We start from the raw sequence: 19,826 nt of genomic DNA on the forward strand, positions 1-19,826 counted from the left end.
GGGCGGGTCTTGTGAGTATCAGTTTGGCCGCTTCCTCTCGGTCCTTCACTCCGAGTACAGCTGCTTCAAGGGAAGGGCCACAGCAGGAGGGGGAACACGGAGGTCTTTGGCATTTGAAAGCACACTGTGGGAAAGGTAAGAGAACAAATTGTCCTTTTTGTTACTTTCACCTTAAAGCACCTCGACTTATTAAAGCGAGTTTGAGGTACGAAGAAAAAGTAAGTGAAAAAACGACCACCGCTCTCAGGAGAGACGCTAACGAGCTCGGCTGGTTGAAACCTGTTACTCGCCGAGTAAAGTTTTTCCAGCCTTATCGATGAAGTATTTCGACGTTTGGTTGATAGAAACGCGAAGGAGAAATGTCATAAACTGTGGACACTCCTGTTTGTTCACCTCTAGGCACATCCTGTCGGAGATATGGATCATATCAGTATTCCTAGCACACGAACCCAGCCCTGTCTCTACCCCTAATATACTCCATTACGTAATTTAATTATAAGGACTTGAGCTGCGGAGGGAGGCACGGCCGATCTTTACTCGCTGTAAAAACTTTATCGCCTCTTTCTCTTTTGGAAACCAGTTTGACCAGTAATCGGGAATGGTTTCGGATAGGTTTTTTTTCTCTTCTTCCTCTGGATGGGACTCCTTGGAAAGCAAAAAATAAAAAATGTCTTTAAACACTTTTAGGCTACCGTATAAGTTACCCTCTTTTTCATTTGATTATCAGGTTAAAAACAACTCTTTGTTTCCTGTTCTGAATATCTTTTTTTAAAGACAGCAGTCTGTCCCGAGGAAATTCCTCTCTCCGAGTCACCACACCCTTGTTGTGCTGCTCGGCTACTGTAGCGCAGACCCTCGTATCTCACACAGGCTTGCTCCCTGGTCTTGTCTCAGCCCCCCCCCCCTAACAAAAACCACCGGTAGCCCATCTGAACCCCGCAAAAAACTCCTCTGCCATGCACCAACTGGACTACTCCCATTTGTGTGTCTACACAGGATGATTAAAACACGAGAAGAGTGTTTACCTACATCTTCCATAGTGTGTCTGTCTGTGTGTGTGTGTGTGTGTGTGCAGGTTTTATTTTGTGTTTGTGAGGCTACTACAGGAGAAAGTATGATGTCATTGTAGCTTGAACAGCTGACTGCTGACCAAGCTGTTTGCAGGTCGTGGTCAGAAGTGGAAGTGGCAAGACGTGCAACGCAAATCAGTGCCAATGCAGTGGAAGGAAGTGTTGTGGAAATCCCCAAATCTACACTACATTAACGTAAAAGCAGAAGTCTTGTTGTCATCGCAGTGTGGTTTTGACCGTCTGTTAAGTGATGTAATCCCGAGCCGCTCTGTGTGAAGTGGGCTGTGTTTGTCATTTGCACATACACATGCTGTAGATGGTGGGTCGTGTTTGTATGCAGAAACGGGCGCACGCAGAGGAATCTTTGCCGAAATCGAATTAGAGAAACGACGAAGTTGAATTTCTCCAATCGAAACATTGACTCATCAAATGTTTTGCGAGGTTTTCCATAAACAAGAATCAAATATTGATAGACCTTTGTCTGTACTGTTGTAGGACTAGTTAAACACCATAAAATATGCAGGAAGATTGCAGTGTAAATACGATGATCAGTCTGTTTACACCAACAATAGAAGGGCTTATCATTGCCGATCTGAAAACTATTACTGCCCATACTTACCCATACTGCCCATCTCGGTTCCTCAGAGCCCAACATGACGTCTTCATATGTTTTGTTTTATCAGACCAACAGTCTGCAACCCAAATATTTCCATTTTACAGTGACAGAAAACAAATACAAGCAGAAAATCTCACATTGTGGATGCTGGAACCAGAGAGTGAGGGTTTTTTTTGTTGTTGACATAAACCATTAACAGATTAACAAAACAGTTACATATCGATTAAGCAATTAGTCGTTTCAGCTCTAAACAATAGGTCAGTTCACTCCTCTAATAGAATAACAACACCACACTGCTGTGTTTTTATAGTGGTTTAAACTGGGCCACCAGACGAGTGCACTTCATTTCAAATTGAAATAAGAAGACGTGGTGTCTCATATTGACAGAACGGACATTATGAAAACGCGTCTTCCACCTCTGGCACGGTGAGCTCTGGTTCCTTTGTTGTTGCCGTATTGAGGTCATCTCTGAAGACCGCCGGATAGGTCAGAATGAAAGCGTTCATGGAAAACCATTATGGATCAAAAGCTCCACACAGCGCATGCCAGGATTGCCAGAGGCCGTTTCACCCTGCTGCTGCGCCTCATTTTCGGTGCCACCGACCTACAATGAGCCTTTTACTTTTTTGCCTATTGTACGTGCCGGCCAGAGCTTCAGGGATGGTGAAGTACGCTTATAGCAGTTCTTCCAGGCAGAGATTTTAGGAAGCGGTGCGTGGACAGAGGAGGATTGCTCAGGTGGCAGTTTTTCCCATTCCAGCTGACACTCTCTGTATTGTTTGACTCGGCTGAGTGTGTGGTACTTATCGGCTGAGGTGTTCAAACACAATGCTCTGCGGCATCCTGTCTTAGATTAGTCCGGACAAGTTTCCACCAACTGTGGTTTCCAGAGAGGCCAGTGTCACAGTGAAAGCTAATCCGACTGCAGTTTCTTTTTCACAGAGACCGCAGGAAAGTGGTGAGATCGGGGCTCTTAACCGATTCTGTTCCCTAGCCGTCTGACGGTGACCGACAGACGTGTCTGTGGGCTGTGTCACGCACAGACAGCCAGCGAGATAGAAAAGCTTCTGTGCAAAACAGTTCATATCTGGGAGAGCTTCCTGTTTGGATCACGGTGCTTGCACTTTCAGGAAGTCCCTAAAAGGACAATTTTGGAAAGCTAAACATTTTTCTCCTGAGTTACATTAGCAGCAGAGCCCTGGAGGATGAGTTCTGATAGCCGGTTTCTATTTCAGATCCTGCTCCCGGTTGGCAAAACACACGCACTGGTTAAGCTCAGATGCTAAAAAGCTCTCATGAAACCTTTTTATTTTATTTTTTTTAAATCTCTCCTCCTCGGTTAAACTTTTATTCATATCATAACATTTATATCTGATCCACTCAGCTGTTCTGAATCAGGACCTTCAGTAGTTGGAGCAAACGGGTTACAGCTGTTAATGCATCCAATGCACTTAATGAACATTTCATATATGAGGCTGCTCATCTCATCTCCAGGTTGTAGGTAGAGGGTGGAGACAAGACTTTCACTGAAACCTGAGTTACAGTTATTTTAGCCTTTGGTTACTTGCAAACCCTGAACGGTTACCTGATAACTATAGATTATGAATTTGAAAAGATGTGTTCAAATGCCGCGGAGCGACGACAACACTCCACACAGCTGATGAGAGAAACGGTCGGGGCGTTGCTGAGGCGGCGACTCCATCCGAGCTGCGTACATGTGTGTCAGCTCTGGCTTTGATTTGTGCTGTGTGAGTCGGAAAGGAGGAATGCAGCGCCCTAAGGATACGGCACATTAGTTCCCCGATGGTGACATCACACTGCAACACAGGAAGAGGGAGAGAGGGGAAGAAGTGAAGGGATGAGACGAGGACGGAGGGAGGGAGGGAGCAAGCGAGTAAGAAACGGGGTCCAGTTGAGGCGGTGTGTGTCCGTAAATGTGACAGCAGCCTGCGCAAAACACTTGGAAATCACAAGGATCCGGATTAGCGGCGTTCCCAATCCACTCCATGACTAATTCATCCATTTTTATTATTATTTCCAACTCATGTAGTATTAATCAAAGACTACAACACACTCATGTTCTAGTTTTATCCACCACACTTCTTCTCCCTCACTTTTCCTCTATCCATCCGACTTTTGTGGATGAAAGGATAATTCTGTGAGATGTTCCTCCCTTTCGTCCTCTGCTCTGAGCTGAGCGCTGTGATAAATTGGGCTGGGGGAGTCTCAATGGCTCTGTCCTATTTTGGGCTCCAGCTAGGTTCTCTGACTTTAGCCGCTTCCCTGGCCTGAATCCTGAGCAGCCACTTCTTGTCTCAAGTGTGATTCAACCTGAAAATGTTGAGCTCCTCTAAAAGAATTCCTGTAATCCGAGCTCAGGCCAAAGATTATGTTTTCAAAGAAAGAAAAAAAAAATGCGGCAGAGTTTTCTAGGAACATCCCCATCAGGTTTTAATAAGAGTTCACTGCAGTGTGTGTTTGTTTTAACTCTATATATTTGTTTTTCCTTACATTGTACAGCTCCACAGTGCACACCTAGCATGCAGGTTGTCCTGTTTGGTCCTAGTTTGGGAGGATCCGAGTGAGTGAGGTGTACAGAGGAATGAGTTGTGGATGAGGCGGAGGAAAGTAGAGCCGGTGTTAAGGAATGAGATCAGTCCGTATGAGTTGCTGAGAGCTTTTCTGGGTTTCCATGGTCTGTTAACAAATCGAGCCAGTGGTTTATTGACTGTTAGGTCCGTCTCTCCAGTTGAAGCAGTATGGTTTTCTTGGCCTCAGTTACTGCTGTTGAGATGTGAGTGAGGAGAGAAGTGGAGGGGCAGAGGGAGCGTGCTAAGGTTTTAGGAACTAGGACATCTTTCCCATGACCTCCGAGGAAAACCGCCCAACTGGCGTGCCGAGCCAGAGCGCGTGGAAGTGGTCGTCTATGACCGTGGAACAGTGAGTGTATTGTCTGTGAATCCCATATGAGACTTTAACATTAATAAAGCAGTCTGAGTATAGCTCGTTTTACCCCCAATGATTTCATTTAAAGAGGAACTCATAACACTAAATCTGTTCACAGGTCTCGGACTACTGGTCTGATGAGGCAGCGTTAGTTACGACTGAAGACTTCAAGTCTGAAAATGAAAGAAAGTTCAAGACTCTGGTGGTTTCATTGTATATCAAAGTATTTAATTTTTGCTTGGTATGGGGGGGTTTTTAGGTAAGGAACCAGGGTCTCAAATCTGAAATATTCCAGTCTAATATTAGAAGACCAGAAGAATATTTCCCATTTCAGAAGCTGAAATCAGTGATTTGTGTTGTTTTTTTGGGGTAATTTCTGCTTCAAAACATCTGTCATGACAGCTGCTTCTCCTTCTGCAGCGTGACCAAAACACTGAAACTTACATTATTACACAGAAATTTGCAGCAGTTCTGCCTCACATCTACAAAAATATAACCTGCTTATGTATTGTATTGTGAAGCAAGAATTGATATGAAATGTACTACACCAACAGAACAGCAACTCCTTCTGGGTATTTGGGAACAGTAAGCCAAAACGCTAAATGTGAGCACAAGCTTTAAACATCAGTGTTCACAGACACAGCACTGTCTCGTATCTGTGTGGTTTAGGGAGCGGCAGGCTTCATGTTTTATCCTGTTAACATTTCAACCAGGGAAAAGTGAGTGAGACACTGGTGGGGGAGGGTTGTTGTGTGTTCAGAAGAAAAGGGTGAGGGGTGTTGAAAGTGGGTGAGACATTCCTCATTGCTTACGTCCTCCCACATTTTTTCACAGAGTTGTGTGTGTGTGTGAGAGAGCATTCAGTGACCCGTTATTAATCATTATGTGGAATGCATTTTGCTGCTTTAATCAATTAGTGTGTCAATAACTGCTAACGCACTCAGTTAATGTTTGTCTGCAACAACTCAAATGTTTTCATACGTCACCTGTAAGTGTACAGCTTGACATTTGACAGGAGGTGGGTGCTCTCCAGTGTCCGGGCAGAGCTGCTTGTGTCACTTTCCAAGGAAAAGGAAAGTAGGGAGGACGCATTTATATTTATTGCAGTCCTCTTAGTTTATCTTGTCGTTCTACCTTTTTCTGTCCTTATTTAGTAACTTCTGGCAACATCTTCGGCCAAGGTTGTATATACTTCCTGTGGCTGAGTAGGAGGAAGAAAATACTTGTTTGGTGAATTTAAGAAAACTGAAACCTCCTATATCTATGTATTTATCCAGACCCTGACACAAAAACACCACTTGTGGTGAGTGCAGTTTTGACTCTGCACGCCATGATTCAGGCAGTTTCTCCCTGTTTTCTACGCTCCTCTGTCAAACTGGATGGGAAGGACAAATGACACCTTCAGGTCTCTCTGTAGATTTTCACCGGAGCGGACCACTCAATATCTACCGACTTTCAGATTGAAAACAGCCGTCCATTTTAAGTGAGAGAAAGATAACAGACCCTTGAGTTCGGCCTCTCAGATGCACAGCAGTTTATAATGCTCTGAGACAGGATTTTAAAACTCTGGAAAGTTAGCAGCAACTTTTTTCTCAGTCACAAGTGAGCTTGTGTGTATGTAATTGGTCACATAACAGAGCCATGGCTGGTGACATCACGTTTAGTTGCAGCAAAAGTTGAACCAGGTTAATAATAATAATAATAATAATAATAATAATAATAATACATTTTATTTGTAAAGCACTTTTCATAAAAGAATCTCAAAGTGCTTACAGAAACCAACAAAAAAAAGACAGCTAAGCGGCAACTAACAGCATTAAGATCAGGCCAGAACGAAATAAAAACACAAGTGATAAAATACATAAAGAAAAACAGCTAAAAGAGGAATTGAAGTGCAGAGTGAAATTAGAAAAATCTAAGGACAACTTAAGAACACCAGCCTGAACAAAAAAGTTTTAAGCCTTCTTTAAAAGAGTTCACAGGACTGGGCTTTTCCGCAGAGTACATCGGCTTCAGGGAGGGAGTTCCAGATGTGAGGGGCAGCGGAGTCTTGAGCGGGGCTGGTGGAGGAGGTTTGTGCTTTGGGACCGGAGGTTGCGGGTGGATGAGCGAGGGTTGAGGTCTTGAGGTTATGGGGAGCCAGTGGAGGTTCTGAAGAATGGGGGTGATGTGGTCGTATTTGCGGGTATGAGCAGGCTGTTGCAGTAATGCAAGAACGCCCTGCGTCGGCACCCCCGCTGCCATGACAGACTAACCTCATTTAAACAAACGTGTGTGTGGGGGGGGGGTATTTTTGCCTCGCAGGGCGGAAGTTGGTCTGAACATGGCCTAAGCCAGGCGATGAGGGTTGTGTGGCTATGACCAGATGTAACATTGTGGTGGAGGTTTTGAATGGTGTCCTGTAGTGTTGTGTGTAATCTGCCTGTGGAGAGAGAAGTGCTTCTGATTGCTGGTGGCAGGAACAAAATACTGAAGTTCAAATGCAGCTATCAGTATAAAGGCATGGTTCACCTGCAAAATGCTGCTCACGTCGAGGCAGTTTTTGAGGCATTGCTTGCTGCTGCAAATATCATGAGTTGAAACAGCTGTTCTCCACACATAGTTCGCTCTGTGCGGCTCCATTGTTTTAATGGAGCACAGTCATTTTTCAACAGCTGGCACGCCCAGAAAACAAGCCAAGACAACATTTGGAAATGCACTGGGCCTTTAAATAGTCAGCATGCTTAATTCCACACCGTAATGAGTCTGTTGGTTTCATCTTTTGGACTCTGCAGTGTCTTCAGTCTTTAGATAAGTCTAACATCTGTAAAGGCAGCCAGTAAGATCAGACCTAAACGTTACGGCTCCTAACCTTGATCTCATTTTGTCGAGTTGACTTTTTGCCTTGGTACGAGGTGAAAACACACAAATACTTTGATTATTTTGCTTGAGTTGGACGGGTACGTGACATTTAATAATAGGAGTTTCATGGCTTGTACTTACTCTCAATCAAATGGGTCACTGAGTGTAAATACCTCCAGTTTGCTGATCCATGTGATTAGAATCTGGTTGATACTTCAACAAGAGAAAGTTTAGATCTTACTGCCCCACCGGAGCTCACCGATCAGTTTCTTTTCCCCCTACCACTTTTAATGAGCGACACTGGCTAATGCGTTACTACTGCCTGGGAGAAATTAGAGAGGAACAAGCATCTGTGCCACATGTGCTGGGAGTGAGAACTTTGTCCTCTGCTCCCCCACACAGGGACAAACATTGTGCAAGACAGGGTCATTCATCCTAAGACACAAAGTGTGAACAAACAGTCACATTTGTGTGTGTGTGTGTGTGTGTGTGTGTGTGTTGTCTGTTCAGTTCATTGCTGCTTCTGTGAGTAATTTCTACAACACACAGATAGCTATCCTTATTTCACTTATTTATGAGCACATTTGTGCTTTTCCCTCTTAAAATCATTTTCCCCTAACACTATCAGAGGCCTACTTACCACCACATAAATCCAGGGCACACTTAATTATTGATTGTTGAGTATAACACAAAGTGGAGTGTCATAATACAAAAGCAAATGGCAAAACAATGTATCGCTGCACGCTGTAAGCCGTTGTTCTTAGGTGCATTTCATTTACTTTTTTAATCTTAGTGTAGCCTTTGTAATAGATTAATAATATTCCAGTATCATTTTAAGATGCAGTTAAACTTGAAGGCCGTATTGTTCTGTTGTTCATATTATTCACATAAAATCGTACAACCTCCATTAATATACACACACACACACACTGTGATTATACTTCAAATGAACTTTACGTTTGCACACTGAGTCCTGAGCTGTGTGACTCGAGGAGAAATAGGAGCAGTTACTGGTTGTGTTGGACTCGTTGTGCTAATAAGGCTTAGTTGACGTGACCTGAGGGGAGAAACTCAAAGAGGAAGAATGCGATAAAATAAAATGACAAAATGGGTGAATTCCAGTTGTCTTTCCCTGTCGCTCATTTTCTCTCCTCCCTCACTGCTGTTTCTGTCTTACCAGAAAATGACTGAAAGGAAGCAAAGAAATGAAGTGAGGACAGAAATGACAGTCAGAATCTACTAAAATACATAAAACACTGCAGATATTCAACAAATCCTCTGTTGTTAAGTGAAGCTGAGGTGAACTGAGGACTTCCTGCCTATTTGTATAAGCAAAGTCTTGCTCTGTTTTTGTCAGACTTTTACTGTGAGCCACCTGCAGGAAGTGTTTCACGAGTTAATAATAAATGTATATCTAACCCTTCTACCTTTATGGTCTGGTACATTTTTTTATATATATATATATAGTAAAACTTTTACACCAGCGCCTTTTTTTAACTCAACTTGCCAGTAGTAGAGCTGTTCTTATGTTTATATCTAAATTCAGTGCTTTTTTCCAGTTGTGTTGCTTTTCTAATCTCATATTGAAAGTCTTAATAGTTTAAAAAAAACGTACTTCCTCGTCCCTCGATGATTTTGATTTATAAGATGTCAGGCAATAGGGAAAAGTGCTGATTGCAACAGGGGACAGTCTAAAGCGACGTCTTCAAATGTCTTGTTCTGTTTCTTACTTCCTTAAACGTCTCTCAGCTGACCACTTATCTCATCTGTCTTCTCCAAGCGAAGGCGTACACGAAGAATGATCACTGAAATGGTCTTTAAAATGTTACTTTTTAAATGTATAAAAAGTAACATTTCTTTAGTTTGATATTACACAGTCCATTCATTAAAATGAAATTATATTTTGTGTTAATATTGTATGACCACCTATTGTATCAATGTTAATTATTTCACACCACAGTTTAAGGGCAGCAGGACACACTTATTATCAGCTCTTGTTTGGGGAAGAAGTCCTCGGAGTCCTTGTTCCCGTCCTTGTGCTGGCACAGTGTGCACACACATTAATGCAGAGGGAAGGGGCCATTATCTGCACTAAGCACCATGTGCTGCCACTGTCACTAGGCAGCATGCTGGGAGAGCCGTCGTCGTCAATAAGCTGCATTATTCTGTCACAGCACAATTTTGCAGGACAAGACCCACTTTCTGAAGCTTTCTGGGGCAGCACAGTAGCTAATACTCAAGTGTGTGTGTGTGTGTGTGTGTGTGTGTGTGTGTCTTCTCTCTGGCAGTGACAGTATGATGTATGGAGTAGCAGCAGCCTGCTATCACAGAGAACAGGTGGCTCTCTCCAGAGACAAAGTGACAACACACTGGCCTGATTTAATGTGTGGGAGAGAAAAGCAAACCAAACAGTTGTCTTTTTCTTCTTGGTGAAAATGGTTGCTGTTGATGCAGTTAGTGAAGGTGAAAATGACGGAGGCAATACAAGCTGAGGGAACCAAGGGAGGATGCAGAGATTTCTTTCTTCGACATACGCAAACCTCTTCTTGGGTATTTTTAGGGTTCATTGTGTGAGGATGTAATGTACCCTGCAGGGTTTTTCTTAAAGGACAGAATAAGTAGTTTTGCTCATTCTGCGTAGATGAGCCCCGATGCTGCCTCGAAGAATTAAATTGGCTTCAGTTTCTGTGTATATTCTGCATCAACAGGACCTTCCCAGCCCACCCACAGTCCAGGGAACAAACTGTTTAGACACAGAAGTGCAGAAAAAAAACTCTGTTTACCATCCCATAGCACAAAATTACGCTTAGAGCTATTACAGCTACAAATATAGCTGTAGGTTTGTTGATCTGATGAAAGAAGTGTTTTTACAAGTACGGTTTTTTTTACTCCACAGGAAAAGTCGTTTTGCTCAATGGCTCGTTAAACCTGCAATAACAAGCCATGAACGCAACACTGACTCATATTAACCTTTTTAGTTGATACGGTGAACTTCAGTTGGTTATTTACAAATCCAGCAGATACAGAGCAACATTATTATTCATTTGGAGTCGTGTCCAATATTCACTCTGTTTTTAGCTGTTTGTCGCTCTGTTTTTGGTCTCTGTAGCTGCTGAGTGCTCCACTATGTTCATCAGCTCGCTGCTAACTGTGTCTGTCTGCTATTAAGCGCTGGGCCGATACACAGTGTACAGTGAGCGGCGGCTGAAGACGATGCTGTTAGAGTGGTTAGTGAACCAAAACAGGTCATAAAACCAAAACAATGATCTGAAAAATGAGGTGAGGACAACTGCAGAATCGGGTAATAATTTCTGTGGTTTTCGTCACTTGGAGCGACACCGTACACGTACGAGTAATCATATGATGCGTCGTTAATGTGAAACTATTGATTACAGCTGCTTTAAAGAATACTTGCTGTGTGTGAGATGGTAGAGGGGTTCTTCTTTTTGGTCCAGGTAGTCAGATCGGTGAAAGCTGACGCTGCTGGCAGGCTGCCACTGCATTGTCTCATCACCTACCGCCTTCCCTTCCATTATTGTCGGCTTGTGGGAGATGGCTATTGATCCGTGTGTGTTGGTGTGCGGGGCCATATCTTTCTGTGGCACATACACACACCTACAGAAGGAGTCAACAAACAGCAGTAAGAGCTGTAGATCACGAGGCCGCAGGGATGGAGAAGTGACACACTTCAGGGTCGTTTTTTAACGCGATTGTGTCCAAGGCCATTCATGCGCAGCGGTGTGCAGAGCACCGTGGCTCTCCTCCTGTTCCCTTCCCTCCCACTGCTTCTCCAGACCAGTGGCGATCCCTCAGTCCCACTCTGTTTTCCACCTCACACACAGGACGCAGCCCAGGAAAGGGAAGAGGGTGCGGCTCTAAAACAGACTGCGATCATCTCTTCTTTTTCCCCCCGTCGCCCTCACTCGTACTATTTCTGGTTTCATTGTTTCACCTCCCTCCTCCGTCCAAAGAGACCTGTTTCTCACCAGTTTACTGATTGTTTGCTCATATGCGTCTCAATTCTTAATATATATATATATAACTAACCAACGTGTATTCTGTTTGTAGATGGCTGCTATCAGGAAGAAGCTGGTGATAGTTGGGGATGGTGCGTGTGGGAAGACCTGTCTGCTCATCGTCTTCAGTAAGGACCAGTTCCCAGAGGTCTACGTCCCCACTGTGTTTGAGAACTACATCGCTGACATTGAAGTGGATGGCAAACAGGTACATTATATTTTATATTAAACTTTTATTTGTTTTGGTTAGTTTGGTGGAAAGTAACAAAGTTGCCTAGTTTACTCAAAGTACTTTGGAGTATATTGTATGTATTTTATGCTAGACGTTCCACCAAAGAGATATTTCCCCTCTAAAGCTCTCCAATGGATTCCTTTAAATCAGTTTGAGGCCCAACTATGTCAGAGTAAAGTCCAAAAGATGAAAGCAGATTTGTAACTGGTTGTAATGTGCAGTAGAACAACTACCTGGACCTCAATCTGCTGTACAGTAATATGCTACGTGCACATTATTCCATCAATATTAACAAGCTAATAATGTAATATATGATAATGTAGCAGTCACAAGGGACACCTACCGCTTTTACTGGTGATACCATAAGTACACTTTCCTGATAATACTTACGCACTTTTCAATGCAGGACTGGAAATGGAGTACTTTTACACTGCTGTATTAGTTCCTTTACTCGAGGAACAGATATGAGTTTATCTTCCACTGCTGATAATTAGAAACATTCCTCAGATATGATGGTTTGTGTCACACTGAAACTGCTGCTGTAGTGTTAAAATGTGACCCCGTTGGCCCTGGTGGTCAAGAACCACGTGCCATCAAGGCCCGTGGGGGTAAGTGAGTATTGTAAGCAAGTCTTTGGGTCTTTTCATTGTTATAAAGCAGCAGACCTCCAGCCAACAACAGGAAATGGATCAGTGCCACCTTCCTGATCAGTGTTGGAACCCCCCATCCCTCATACATCATGACTAATGTCCCATTTCCTGTTCCTGTTTCCTGTGCTATATAATACAAAGTTGACTGTACTCCAAGCCTCCCAAATGATTTTATTTTTTTTTTTTTGTAGTGAAATATTACTAATAGAACAAGTCACTGTCACTGTTGAACTTGCAGCTAACCCCAACTTATCATTCTTTTATTATATTTAGTTGCGGTTACAAAAACTATGAAAGGAGCTGTAAATGGCAGCATGTAGTAAAAGAGACACCTAGTGGTAAAATAGTCCAAAAGCAGCAGAAATGGACACAGGTTTGTCATGGAGTGGTGTTGCTCACTTTCCCAGACAGAAGATGTGGTGCAGCTCAGCCCCCATGTCTCATATACTATGGAAAATGCTCTACGCTAAACTATAAGTCAGAAGGCGGTGTGGCCAGCCAGCTTTGCCAAGGTAAATCATTTGTCAGCCAACAAGCAAGACTTGGCAAGACACGAGTGTGGGGAGACGTCAGAAAAGTCCAGATTAACTGCTAACATATTGTGTAGTTGCTCTCTGGGGGACAATTAGGACTGTTTTTGTTTTTTACCCAATTCCCAGCTGCACCAGGCACAGTTTTTGAGCTGTGATTGTAATGTTGGTGATGTTACTGTTGGATTAAATCGGCAGCATGCAGGAGAAGATGGGTCAATATTACAGTAAAAGCTAAGAGACCACAGCAGTGATGCTTCTAGGCCACTGTGTAGAAGACATTCCTGTATGGTTCTTTGGGGCTGGGTGTTTTTGTTTTATCTAGATCAGGTCAGGCACTCTGGGATTGTCCACAGTTTGATTAACAGCCTAAGAAAAGCCTACGGGAGCCGTCTTTATCCCCGAGGAGTTGCTTTTTAGGCCTGATTGCAGTGGAATGAATAGTTTCAAATATTCTCTCTCTCCAGTTATTCTGCCTCTGTTCTTGATGCCCATATTCTCTTTGTCTCTGTTCACCTCCACCCTCTTCATACTGCCGTCAGAGTAGTGGGAATATCCTGCCTCATTTGAATAATGTGTCACGTGTTTTTGTTCTTGGTCTTTTTCAGGTGGAGTTAGCGTTGTGGGATACAGCAGGTCAGGAGGACTATGACAGACTGAGGCCTCTCTCCTACCCCGACACAGACGTCATCCTCATGTGCTTCTCCATAGATAGCCCTGACAGTTTAGGTAAGGCTGGATACATATCGCTTAGCAACACTTAGCAACACAGTTGAGCACAAGGCTAAACTCCTAAATCAGCCTACATGAGTGTCATGCTATGGCCTACATCACATTGTAATGTCTTTCTCTGTCATCTGGGTTGCGGAAACACCAGACTCATAGTTCAGTTATAAAATGGCAGTAGGGAGGAGGTTGTACCAGCGTGGTGGTTTACCCGACTTCCCTGGCAGTTTGCACCAGTCGCCGCCCTGCCTGTCGGCTGTCACACTGCTGACAGTTTCTATCACCTTCCACAGCTTTGTGGTTTGCAGTCATTTTGAGCCTCGGTTTGTAGAGTCGACAGCCTGCCACGCTATTGCTCCTGCATTGCTCTGTGTACAATGACTCAGATATTCAGTATCAGTGCCACATGCACAGATACTGAATATAGGCCAATAACACCTGATAGGAAGTTCCCTCTGAGTGTAAAGGGCTCATCTGTCAGTGCAGTAAAATCACAACTCATCCTCTTTATAGGTTTTTCCCTTCTGGTAATTCCTGTGTTTTTCATTACAATTCCCTGTTTGCTGCTCGTATGCAGCCTTCATGCAATTAATGATCCACTTTATGAAAACATAATGCTTATTCAGATGGTGTTTCTTCATGAGTGTGATTAAATTATTGCAGTTAGCTGTTAGTCTGCTTTCCTGTTCTGGTTTAGTAACTCACTTCCACACGACTGTTTTGCAGCTACAGCAATTTGAATAAATAATTGGGATTTTTTTCTTTTTTTAAATGTATAAGAAGTTGAACAACCTGAAGTTAGAGTATCAAAGACTGTCATACTGTAGATTTACTCTAATCAATGCATCCTTCATAGAGACTCTTATGGGTTTTAATTTAGACTATGACCTAGCTGCTGCTGTCAGATTCTGATTATGAAAGCATTTTCTGGAAGCGCACACACTTCCAGGCTTGGATCAGAGTATTCTTGACCTTCAAATACCAAACAGATGAAAATGTCTTGCTTACTCAGACTTCAGCCCTGGGGTTTTCTCCCACGGTGTTTTGAAATGGGCACTGCCACAGATGGTATGCCCACTCTTATCGCAGCATGGCATCTCCCTCTAGACAGCACAGATTTTGGCTAGCAGACTCAGCCATTAGGGAGGGGCCAGTAACCTCTTGATGTTTATGTCTGTAGAGTCACAAGGGAAATGACAAGGCCTCCCCCAACTGTCCTTGTAGGGAGAAAAGTCTGGAATTTAATGTGCAGTGACTTGTTTTTCTAATTCCTTTTTTTCCCTTCTTGTAGAGAACATTCCCGAGAAATGGACGCCTGAAGTGAAACACTTTTGTCCCAACGTCCCGATCATTCTCGTGGGTAACAAGAAGGACCTCAGGAATGATGAACACACTCGCAGGGAGCTGGCCAAGATGAAACAGGTGCGTGTGTGTCGTGTTACCGGCAACAAACGATCTTAAAATGAATCAACCTCACTGTTGAAGGTCTATACCCACAGCGTCATTTTAACCCACCGTCTGTACATTAAACCTCCAGGAGCCGGTTAAGTCTGAGGAGGGCAGAGACATGGCCAACCGCATCAGTGCCTTTGGCTACCTGGAGTGCTCTGCCAAGACCAAGGACGGCGTGCGGGAGGTGTTTGAGATGGCAACCAGAGCAGCGCTGCAGGTCCGCAAGCGTAAGAAGAGGGGCGGCTGCCAGCTACTGTGAGGGGACGGAGTTTGTTGGCCAATCAGCAGCTGAAGGAGGACTCCCCCCTTTACACACAGCGCAAACTTAGAGAAACCTTAAATCAATGGCTTCCGTGGACTATACTTACTTCACAGATGCAGATTTGCCACAGGAGAATATGAAAGACTGACACACCTGTTTAAAAGCAAAACAAATCCATTTAAAAAAACAAAAAAACCCTCTGCTACTCGCACACTGTCAGCTTTGTTCCTGTTTGTTTGCTGTTTTGTTTTCCTCCACCAGCCTGTTTGTGTGAAGGACCTGCCCCTTCCTCTTCTATGAATGTATGTTTGTATTTATATGTGCATATACTTTACAAATATATCATGCGTCTGTGTTATGATTGTTTACAGAGAAGGGTCTTGTAGCTCACATGCCCACTGACTGTGTTGCTTCAACGGTTTGAGATTTCCTTTTCATTAGTATGGAACCTCTGCTTCTCTTGAACCCGCGTCTCCTTCAGTCACAATCTATTTGTCACACCACTTTTCATTTTACACCCTTAAAGTCCTATTTCACCAAGTGCTGAGTCAGCAGAGCTCTGTTTTCCCCCCCATCTTTCTCTTCTGACATAAAGGACTAAATTTAGAGTGTGGTCACTGCATTAATACACTGAAACCTACATAAACTGAAGCAGCAGTGGTTATTTGTGTGGAGAGGTTTTGGACTGCACCTTTTCTCTCTCTCTTCCACAGCGATAGCTTGAACTGGCACTGGAGACAGTGGTCTATTGTAACGGACACAATACACTCAGTCATGCTCACACTGGCACTGACAAACTTGCCTCTACCAAGACGTCACCAATGCCTTCCCCCAAACAAGCCTCCTGTTTGAACTCCGTACTGTTGATTCAGATCCAGTATATAGTTATTAGACATCACCGTGTACTGGATTTTCTGAGGAAAAGTGCACACTGTAATCTACAGGTTGGATAATATATATATATTGATATTCAGACAGAATATAGGCCCATTCTGTTTATAAACGTAATAAAATCTTCAACTGACAACTTGACTGACGGATCAGACATTATCAGTGTGCCATCTCCTCAGTTTGACTCACCAGATCAGTAGCTCTCTTGACTATTTTAAATCGGGGTTTCGTTTGTGTCTACCAGGACTTTATTTGACACCACTCAAAATATTCCTTAAAATGTGATTGGAAAAATGATCAAAAGTTTTCCCTTTAGTAGCCCTTAAAGGTCGTTGAAATGGGGCCAACTGATTAACAGAGGGTGTGTATGCCTGGGAATGAGGGTGTGTATGCTTGGGAATAAGGGGGTGTTTGGGTAACGGTAAAAAAAATGTCTTTACATTCATGTGTCATAAAGGTGCTGTTCTCAGGAAATTAATAAAAAATCTGCAACAAAATTGGAATGGAAAGCCAACTTTGCAACCACAATTTACACTTTTTTCCAGACGTGTATTCTCATCAAACCACCTCATCGTCTTACAGGCAGCCCTCTGATACAGTCAGCGAGCGCTTCGGTTTCATGACTGGAGTAAAGATATGCAGATTACATTAACAGGTCCTGTCATAAAAGAGCCCTGAACACACCATCAGTGTATTTAATGGTCCCCACATTGATCCTACCACCATTATAAGCTACAACTGTGGTGATCTTTCCTTTATTCAGTACATTCAGATCCAGAGATCAGAATGTTACGGGCTCGGGCTAATTCTTGAACAGTGCCTCTATGTCTGTAATGTCAAAACACCGTAGTTCAAGAGAAAATGTTGATTGTGATGACGCTTTACAAACAGGAGTGGGATGTGTTGACTGTCTGGATGAGACAAACACATTAATAAAGTATTTTTGAAATACTATGTAATCTTAATTGGTTTGATTTTGCTCATGCTTTTTATTTTGAAAAAGTGAAACAAAGTCGTGTGAATGCTTGTAGTTTTTCTTTAGAAATGCATTTACATTCAAATTCTGACGAGCAGTAACATCTCCATTAGCAAAAGGACCAATATTAAATTAATTTATACAAATCACATGTAATTACTGTCATTTCCAAAGTATACCATTGTGTCTTGGATTTGTATTTTCCCCAGTGTTTCAGGCAGCAGTTAGATTACGTTGATTTCAATATGGCATGAAAAACAAACTACAAATTGCCATTTGAAAAAAAATAAAAATCCCAAATGATACAATTTCCAGCTCTGGTTTGGATGAAATTTGTAATTTGAACATTTACTTTATAGTTTAAAATAGCAAATAGTTCAAAATAGACCATAGACATTTTTTTATTTGGTTAATATCAATAAAAATATATCTGTATTGAATCACAGTGATTTAAAAATAGATTGGACACTTCATACATGCATGGACCCTGCCGCAGTCGGTTGAAAGTCTAAAACTGTTAATTAAATAACAAACCTGAGACTGAAAGTTTTGGTTGGTAAAATTAATTTTAAATAATATAAATGAACTTAAAATTGAAGATTCAGGTCTCATGATTAGCTGTGGTTTTAACTGTGTAAAAGGAATATTTAAAAGAGGTTTTAATGCTATCCACTGAGGTAGCCGAAGACAAACTGCTCTGAACATGAATCAGCTCCCTGTCCTTCGTGGTCTTTGGTAAAGTTCATATAGCTGACATTAAAGACATATTGTGTTTGTTATTCTTGTCTTGTAAATGGCAGCCATTAAGTACAAATGTAAAAAATCTTGTTATGAATATTTTGTTTTAAAGCATCTGGTGAAGAAGTATTCCAGTCTGAAAGCAAAATGAATCCCTTCAAGGGATGGAAGTTTCCTTTCCCTCACAGGTCGTTCCTCCACTCGGGGTCCAGATGCTGCTGAACAACACTCTCGGCGGTCTCCACTGAAACGAGTCACAGAAAACAAGCAAGGTGGACAATTTAAGCATCAATTTGAAATGTTAATTTGAGGGGGGATACGAATGAAAATGACAATATGTGTCGGTTACCTGTAGCCTCGATGCTGAGGTAGAGAACAGAGAGTCTCTCCACAATGTCCTCCTCTTCCTCTGCTGGAGTAAAGCCGGTGTAGCCTCCTTCATTTTGACAGTACTGGATGAAGCTGCAGACAAGCAGGGATGCAGAGAAAAACATTAACGATTCAATGCTAACGTAAACGTTCATGTATGTACGCTGACAGCAGAGACCAGAAGTAGCCATGTGACACGTACCGGGCCCAGGTAGTATCTGTGTTCAGCACCCTGGGGTTTCCCACCACAATCAGCAGGGCTTTAGCTCGAGTCACAGCCACGTTGAATCTCTGGATAAAAGAAGAGTGTGTCAGAATAATGATTTGTGTGTACATATAGTGTACCTGCATGTGTTTCTGTTCTGTGCCTTCTCATTCTTGACAAAGCCGAGGTTGAACTGTTTGTCTATCTCTACGTAATTGGGGCTGCTCCGAACTGTAGACACCATGATCACTCTCCTCTCCTGACCTTGGAACTCCTCCACCGAACCAACCTGACACACACAGACACACACCACAGACACACACAACACACACAACCACCACACACACATATACACTTAAGACACTGCTTATGCTGTGTGTTTCTAAGTTACTTAAGTGTGAAATATTTAATTACCTTGAGCTTGTCCAAGTCCTTAAATTTAAGGTCTTTCCCAACTTTTTCCAGAGCCTTACGGATTTTCTGCACCTGTGTGACACAAAGAAAATGATGTTATTTGTCTTGTTTTGTACTCTGAGACAACAACAAACTGTGGTATTCTGTGTGTGTTGAATTGAATAAATTCTAACCTGTTTCCTGTAGGGGGCGATGATTCCTATATCTCTGGGTGAGATGGTAGCCAGGCCCTTCCTGCCTTGTGTCTGCAGCAGTTTCTTCACGTAGTCCATCAGCACCTCTATCTCTGCTACGTTAAAGAATGAAGGACTGCTGGCCTCACGCTCATCAATACCAGTCACGCCATGGAAGATCACCGGGAAGTCCTGAAAGGTACGTGACATATATTTTAAATTTCACAATGTAAACATTATTAAAGAAAATGCTGTGGGTTTATTAAATATTCTTTTACGGAACTTATTTTGAAGACTGTGCTCCTGTGCGGTGGAATAAACATTTACCACAGTTCGCAACTGTTAAACAGTGTAAAAAGTGCTGCAAAAGTGTGTTACAGGGTTGTTTTTTTGTTAATAATGTGAAGTTGAAGCACAAGTTCAATGATGAAATGGAAATCAATCGTCTTTTCTGTGTCATTCACAATGAACACAGTAGTTATATATAATAATTTTGTATTTATGTTTTTTAAAATATATTAATCAGTAAAATCATTAAAAATAATCAAGATGTTAAATATATTCTCCTTCAATGAAGATGCCCTGTATAAAGGAGAACCTGAAAGTGAGTATTAGTATTAGTAATAGAACAATTATGTTCATTATTGATTTGAATTTACAATGACGGAGGATGAAAAATCCTCACTTTGGAGATACTGGAACCAGCAGATGTTTGGCAT

At 42.5% G+C, this 19,826-nt stretch overlaps 2 protein-coding genes across 2 annotated transcripts in view; one reads left to right on the forward strand and one right to left on the reverse strand.

Annotated features, from left to right (window-relative positions):
- Positions 1–16,791, forward strand: LOC118324109 (rho-related GTP-binding protein RhoA-D-like). Its single transcript, XM_035656257.1, has 5 exons — positions 1–135; positions 11,542–11,697; positions 13,510–13,630; positions 14,919–15,049; positions 15,165–16,791. The coding sequence occupies exons 2-5, from the start codon at positions 11,542–11,544 to the stop codon at positions 15,336–15,338; spliced, it is 582 nt and encodes a 193-aa protein (XP_035512150.1). The 5' UTR covers positions 1–135; the 3' UTR covers positions 15,339–16,791.
- LOC118324079 (putative helicase mov-10-B.1) overlaps positions 16,649–19,826 on the reverse strand; it is a 15,511-nt gene continuing 12,333 nt past the window's right edge. The window contains exons 18-23 of the mRNA XM_035656217.1: positions 19,108–19,299; positions 18,935–19,006; positions 18,684–18,809; positions 18,518–18,606; positions 18,296–18,408; positions 16,649–18,190 (exon numbers count right to left, since the gene is read on the reverse strand). Coding sequence (XP_035512110.1) covers positions 18,129–18,190; positions 18,296–18,408; positions 18,518–18,606; positions 18,684–18,809; positions 18,935–19,006; positions 19,108–19,299 — 654 coding nt within the window. The 3' untranslated portion in view covers positions 16,649–18,128. The remainder of the gene's footprint in view (positions 18,191–18,295; positions 18,409–18,517; positions 18,607–18,683; positions 18,810–18,934; positions 19,007–19,107; positions 19,300–19,826) is intronic.

The sequence above is a fragment of the Morone saxatilis genome, unplaced genomic scaffold (genome assembly GCF_004916995.1).
Source record: "Morone saxatilis isolate NCDOM2014 unplaced genomic scaffold, NCSU_SB_2.0 Contig15, whole genome shotgun sequence".
Lineage (NCBI taxonomy): Eukaryota > Metazoa > Chordata > Actinopteri > Moronidae > Morone > Morone saxatilis.

What these genes read in the sequence shown, in the direction of transcription:
- LOC118324109 (XM_035656257.1), top strand. Translation starts at nt 11,542, where the DNA reads ATGGCTGCTATCAGGAAGAAGCTGGTGATAGTTGGGGATGGTGCGTGT. An exon ending in TTGAAGTGGATGGCAAACAG is followed by an intron (nt 11,698 to 13,509) that starts GTACATTATATT and finishes GGTCTTTTTCAG; the next exon opens with GTGGAGTTAGCGTTGTGGGA. An exon ending in AGCTGGCCAAGATGAAACAG is followed by an intron (nt 15,050 to 15,164) that starts GTGCGTGTGTGT and finishes TTAAACCTCCAG; the next exon opens with GAGCCGGTTAAGTCTGAGGA.